Source organism: Colletes latitarsis, chromosome 8 (genome assembly GCF_051014445.1).
Source record: "Colletes latitarsis isolate SP2378_abdomen chromosome 8, iyColLati1, whole genome shotgun sequence".
Taxonomy (NCBI): domain Eukaryota; kingdom Metazoa; phylum Arthropoda; class Insecta; order Hymenoptera; family Colletidae; genus Colletes; species Colletes latitarsis.
Window position 1 is genome coordinate 27,769,533 of NC_135141.1, and position 6,002 is coordinate 27,775,534.

The 6,002-nt window shown below is 28.3% G+C and overlaps 1 protein-coding gene and 1 long non-coding RNA gene across 2 annotated transcripts; one reads left to right on the forward strand and one right to left on the reverse strand.

Annotated features, from left to right (window-relative positions):
- The first annotated feature begins 44 nt into the window (after window positions 1-44).
- Window positions 45-722, forward strand: LOC143344776 (uncharacterized). The gene is made up of 2 exons (XR_013080140.1): window positions 45-174; window positions 427-722. It is a non-coding gene; the product is annotated as an uncharacterized LOC143344776 (long non-coding RNA).
- A 143-nt stretch (window positions 723-865) lies between these two features.
- Window positions 866-5,930, reverse strand: Hmt-1 (ABC transporter ATP-binding protein/permease Hmt-1). Its single transcript, XM_076771161.1, has 11 exons — window positions 5,634-5,930; window positions 4,590-5,118; window positions 4,053-4,252; window positions 3,753-3,915; window positions 3,260-3,471; window positions 3,036-3,182; window positions 2,720-2,943; window positions 2,344-2,624; window positions 2,163-2,263; window positions 1,590-2,091; window positions 866-1,508 (listed from the first exon to the last, which is right to left on the reverse strand). Exons 2-11 carry the CDS (start codon window positions 4,896-4,898, stop codon window positions 1,116-1,118), a joined length of 2,532 nt encoding a protein of 843 aa, XP_076627276.1. The 5' UTR covers window positions 4,899-5,118; window positions 5,634-5,930; the 3' UTR covers window positions 866-1,115.
- Window positions 5,931-6,002: the final 72 nt, after the last annotated feature.

Genomic DNA, 6,002 nt, shown 5'->3' on the forward strand with positions numbered 1-6,002 from the left:
TGGAAAAAATTGATCTAACAGATAATATTAAATTACTTTAAATTATTTTCTCTAGACAAGTTACATAATAACACTGTAAGATCCAAAACACTTCAAAATGTTTAAGAAATCGAATTTGAAATGAACAAATTGTACTCGTAATCTTTCAATATGGGCAAAGAAGATGCTTTCAAAGTAATATTTTCGCTTTTGCTTAGTAATTTTTTCTTCTTAAATCAATTTCAATAATTAGGAATTTGTAGTGTATTTTTCGAAACATTGTTAAAAGTATATAATGTTTTAGCAAATATATAAAATTAACGAAATTATAAATATTATTATATAAATATTAATACAAATATCAGTTGTTATATATAATGATGAATCTTAAGAAATTTATATGTGTATATAATATAATCATTGTCATTTAATTATTTATATTACTAGGCAGTGTACATTCTTGTATGGATATTCATTGCAAGTTATTATTTTTGGGGTGCAAGAGAGGTAACTGTAACAGATCCTATTGATGAATCAGGTTGGGTACCAGACGGGGCATTTGCAAATAAAATTCAAGCTTCGGATGTATCACAAGTAGAAGATTCATATGTGGAATAAAACTTTAAAATTCTGTCAATATCTCTTAATTATTATTTACTAATACAGTAAATGATATTGCATAATTCTAACTAAATATACGACGAAAATTTGTATTTGAAATCAAGCATGTAATCAATAAAAGGGTAAAATTTCTGCAAAACATTATTATGTATATTATTTATGTGTATTTATTTTATTCATTGTATTAAAACGTAAAATATTACTAGTATATATTTAATGTATATGTACACATACACATACATGAGTTCTTTATACGATCATAAAATTAGTTATTATCGCATTTTTATTTCTCTGAGAATGTTAACAAGAAATCAAATATTTCAATAAATAAAATGTAATTAACACGAACATTTAAACGACAAATGTATCTCGTTTGATAAAATAGGATCACATTCTAAAAATTTACAATTTGTGGTACTCTTCAATAAGATATTCATGTATAGGAACAAGTACACACTTCTTTTTATTATGATTATTATACTCAACAAATGAGGTCTCTTTTTTTCAGAAAGCATTTAAGACGATGTTACATCGGGTTCTTGATTAATGTTACCATTTGATGTTTCATTACCCTCTTGATTATTCTGTAGCTGTGCTTGCCACATGGAATGATATACTCCATTATAAGAAATGAGTTCTTCGTGTTTGCCTCTTTCTACAATTTCTCCTTCTTTCAAGACGAGAATTTCATCAGCGTGTATTATTGTGGACAATCTATGTGCTATGATAATAGTAGTTCGATTAACACAAACTCTGCTTAATGCTGCTTGAATGTTACGCTCTGTCTGAGTATCAAGTGCACTTGTTGCTTCATCTAAAAGTACAATTGTCGGTTCCTTCAATAATGTACGCGCAATAGCAACGCGTTGTTTTTCACCTCCACTTAAACGAAGTCCCCTTTCACCAACCTATGCAATTTCAATTAAATATTGTTAATTTTTAATCCATAATTAAATTAAATATAATCTGTCTCATTAATGAGTACTCACTTGTGACTCATAACCATTTGGAAATGAAAGAATTCGATCATGAATGTCTGCGTTTTTAGCTGCCGCTATTACATCTGCATCTACAGCTTCGGTGCGACCATATCGAATATTATATTTTACGGTGTTATTAAACAATACTGTATCTTGAGGTACAACACCTATTGCACGCCTTAAAGAATCTTGTTTAACTGTTTTAATATTCTGTTCATCTATCAAAATCGCACCGTATTCTACATCATAAAATCTGAATAACAACCGCATAATAGTAGATTTTCCAGCTCCAGAAGGTCCAACCAGAGCTACAGTTTTTCCAGCTGGAGCAACAAAGCTAATATTTTTTAATATAATTTTCTCGGGAGTGTAACTAAACGACACATTCGAGAATTCCACTTGACCACGTTTTACTATTAATGGTCCAGCACCTGGAGCATCAATTACTTCTTGCTTTTCTCTAAGAAGATCAAACATGTTATCCATGTCAACAAAATTCTTTTGTATAGCCCTAAAAATATACAAATTATCTTCATATTAAGTTCTTAATTTAAAGCGAAAAGAACTGGCATAATTAATTACCGATAATATGTTCCAAACCAATTTAATGGTACATAAAGTTGAACAATGTAACTTGTGAATAAAACATAATCACCAAGTGTTAAACCTTGATTAGTTACAACCTATAACCAATAAATTTATGAAACGTGTTTCTTTAATATTTCTCAAATTTGGACAAAAAATAAATATTTTATACACTGACCATGTGCAAGCAAAGTAAAGACCCAGCCAACAAACCACTGCAAACAATTATATTTTGTAAAGTATTTAAAATATTTAACGTAATTATTGTTTTCCATTCTTCTATTTGGAATTCTAATATTGATTTCCTGTAACTATCCACTTCGTATGTTTCTGCTCCATAATATTTAACTGTTTCAAAATTAATTAAACTATCGACACTTCGTGCTCTTTGAGCATTATCTGCCAAGTTCATACGTCTTTGGAACTTAGTACGCCATTCAGTAACCATAATTGTAGCAGCTAACATAAATATTGACAATTTATACAAATTGAAAATGCCTTAACACTAATCAAAATATTGAATCGTTGAAAAAGTAAAAATATAGTGTAATCACCTATGTAAAGTGTCATAGTTATGAATACAATTAAACCAAACCACTTATTGAAGGCACTAACGAAAAATACAATGGCCACAATAATGTCAACGATTGTTGGTACAATGGAGAAAAGAATGTAATTTAATAAGTTGTTTATAGAGTCTGTACCACGATCCATAACTCTCAAAACTTCACCAGTTTTCCTTTCAAGATGCCAGCGTAAACTTAAACTATGTAAATGCCTGAGGAAATATATATGATAATAGTAAGTAAGGAATATAATTATAAATTGAACTAACCAGACTTACAAAAATAAAATTAATAAAATATTCACCTGAACAACTCAACTTCAATTTCCCGAGTTGAATATTGTTGTATACGAATCCATAAGAATGATCTTAGATTATTCAGTAATCCCATGCCACCTGTGCCTCCACCTTGCAAGAATTTGAATACTACATATGTTAAAATAAGGTCCCACCTGTCACAGAGGTTAAACATTTCATTAATACAACATTTATGTGTATTTTACATCTTTTTCTTAAGAATATTTTGTACCTGAATGTTATAGGAGCTTTACTAACACTGTCCACAATTTTTCCATTATAAATTTGGACATATAAGTTTATGACACGTCCTAATATGAGTAATATAAAGCAAAACAAAACTCTTAGTTGAAGCATAAAACTTTTTTCAGGCCATAAAAATGGTGCAAAAACTTTTATCTTATACCAGGCATTCTTCCATGCAGAACTGTTATCATCGGGTCTCTGAAAATAATCATATTATTAATAGTTGTAGCATGTCCAAATAAACTGAGCAAATAATAAACATACAGTTTTAGTTTTATTAAATTATCTACACACTGACATTTACTGTATGTGCATATACAGATAATTTGTTTCTTTTATATATCCTGGTTTGTTATTTTTATTCTAGTCGCATAATAAAATTATAGGACTCTCTGTAACACAATAATGGCTACAAAATTTCTGTCAGGTGAAAAACTATTTTGTTTAGGTAATAGTTAAAATTATATTTTTTGACTTACACCTTGATAATATCTTGATCGTGTAGTTGAGCCATCATTGAAAATATGATATTCAGCATCTGTATTTCCAGGTATTCCTGGAGCTTTGAGTCCCAAGGCAAAGATGATAAGATTGCTGATGTAACGTAAAACGAATAGTACCATCTCAATTTGGTCTGTCAGTCTGTAAATAGCACACACATACACATAGAAAATACCCCACTAGATACAGTCAGCAAGCATAGATCTTCCATTAACAACATGAACTTAAGAACATACTCATTTACGTATAATAACATAAGAAGTTTATTTTGAACTTACGTATTTAAATGAAACCACCATTCAAGTTTTCCAATGTTAATAAAGACAAGATTTTCAGCAGCAAATGCTAAAGTCCAAAAGCTCAACAAAACAAGACCATGACAACGTGGTGGCACACTTGGTAACAGATTGCGCCTTTCTACTCTCAATATGTACACAGAATATGGATAAACAATAACAGTTAATACTGTTGTGACAATCTAAAAGTATTATGGTAATTTAAATTTTAGAGATTAAACAATATTATTAAGTACATGCAGGGTATCCCAGTTCTTTCCCACACAATTTTGTCAACATATTCTACAAACAAAATTAAAAAAAAAATGCTATATAAACATGTTAAATGTTTTATTAGGAAATTATAATAAAAACACCAGTCCCTTATCATTTGTATTTTTGTTATAACTTCCTAATAAACCATTTAAAAAATTGTCTTTATATAACATTTTTTTCTTAATTTTGCTACTAGAATATGTAGGCAAAGTTTTCTGGGGAAAAACTAGGATTCTCTGTATATAGGTAAAGTGAAATTGTTACCATGTAACCATAGACTCTTTTGTCATCTAAAACTGTTCCTTGTAGAATTATTCTTATTATACTAAGTATTGGAACAAAGTATAGAAGAATTTTTTGTATAACATATAATTTATTTTTGGGTAACAAAGCTGCAGTAATTTCTGTCCCATACTTTCTGTACATCCAAAGTTGTATTGTACCAAAAATCAATAGATACAATGAAATCACTGTAGTACTGATAGTATCCATGAAACATTTTGATACTCCATGATCTACCCAAATCTCGTTAAATGTTATGTTTGGAGGACAATAAGTCATTGTTGTATTCATTTTGAATCTTTCGAAGTTTAATTTTTAATATACGGTTAAGAAGTTATTAAAAAAATATTCTTAAATAATATCTTCTTTGTTCTTTTTTCAATATTAGATTAAATTATTATTTTATTATTCTTGATACTTTTCCTGTTATTATATCATTTGTAATCGTTATTCTCATTTGCATGTTTATTATATGAAATTTGATACTTTGATTAATTTATAATTAGGGTATCTGAAAAATGATATAATACACATTAATAATATTTTGTTGAAATATATGTGTTTTACTTACCAGTATACAACATATAAAACATTCATAATCTTATCTTTAAATAAATCTATGTTAACACAAGTAGTGTGATTATATAAGTTTCATTTATATTATACTTACATCATAAAAATATAAATACTATATTTATAGAAATAACTTCTAATACAAAAATTATAATATTTTCTGTTTAGTATCGTTTACTAAATACGAGTAAGTCTGTTTATTGTATACAATTAAATAAATATGTACACTTAAAAAAGAGATTAATAAAAATTTTAAAAAATATTCTAATAAAATACTCTGTGATAACACAATTATAAATGAAATTGTTGCGAAACAACCAGTCTGTGTAATAGAAACTAACATAACATCGTGCTATAAAATACTAAAGAGAAATTGAAATAGAGTAAATAACAGTTTAAAATTTCACTAGGAGAAAGTTAATGCTTTCATTACAATTTATTTGTAATACAAACCACTTGAAATAACTCGATCTTTTAATCTTTTTTCGAGAAATCTGCATCGTCATGCCAAGTTTAATAATTTGATTAGCGATTGTAATATTGTAATACCGTACGCGCACAAACAATTTTGAAACTAAAATCTAACCTAATGTTGTTGTATGATTAGATGAAAATACTAAAAGCAGTACTACGACGAAAATGCAACTTATGTCGAAGGAAACACTTTTTCATACGTTTAAAAAATTACCATTTTTAAATATACGAAATTTACATTATCACCTACGTCAGACTTCGTCAAAACGCAGTTTGACAGGCCACTTCAGATTGCTTGGCTTATGCATACATGCACATGTCACATGACTTACAATGGTGTGGCGTGTG

Bases quoted from the DNA above. Each gene is read 5' to 3' on its own strand.
- Hmt-1 (XM_076771161.1), bottom strand. From the start codon at position 4,898: ATGAATACAACAATGACTTATTGTCCTCCAAACATAACATTTAACGAG. The intron at 3,183-3,259 runs GTACAAAATATT...CCTCTGTGACAG, and splicing joins AAAGCTCCTATAACATTCAG to GTGGGACCTTATTTTAACAT. The intron at 2,092-2,162 runs GTAATTAATTAT...GTATATTTTTAG, and splicing joins TGGTTTGGAACATATTATCG to GGCTATACAAAAGAATTTTG.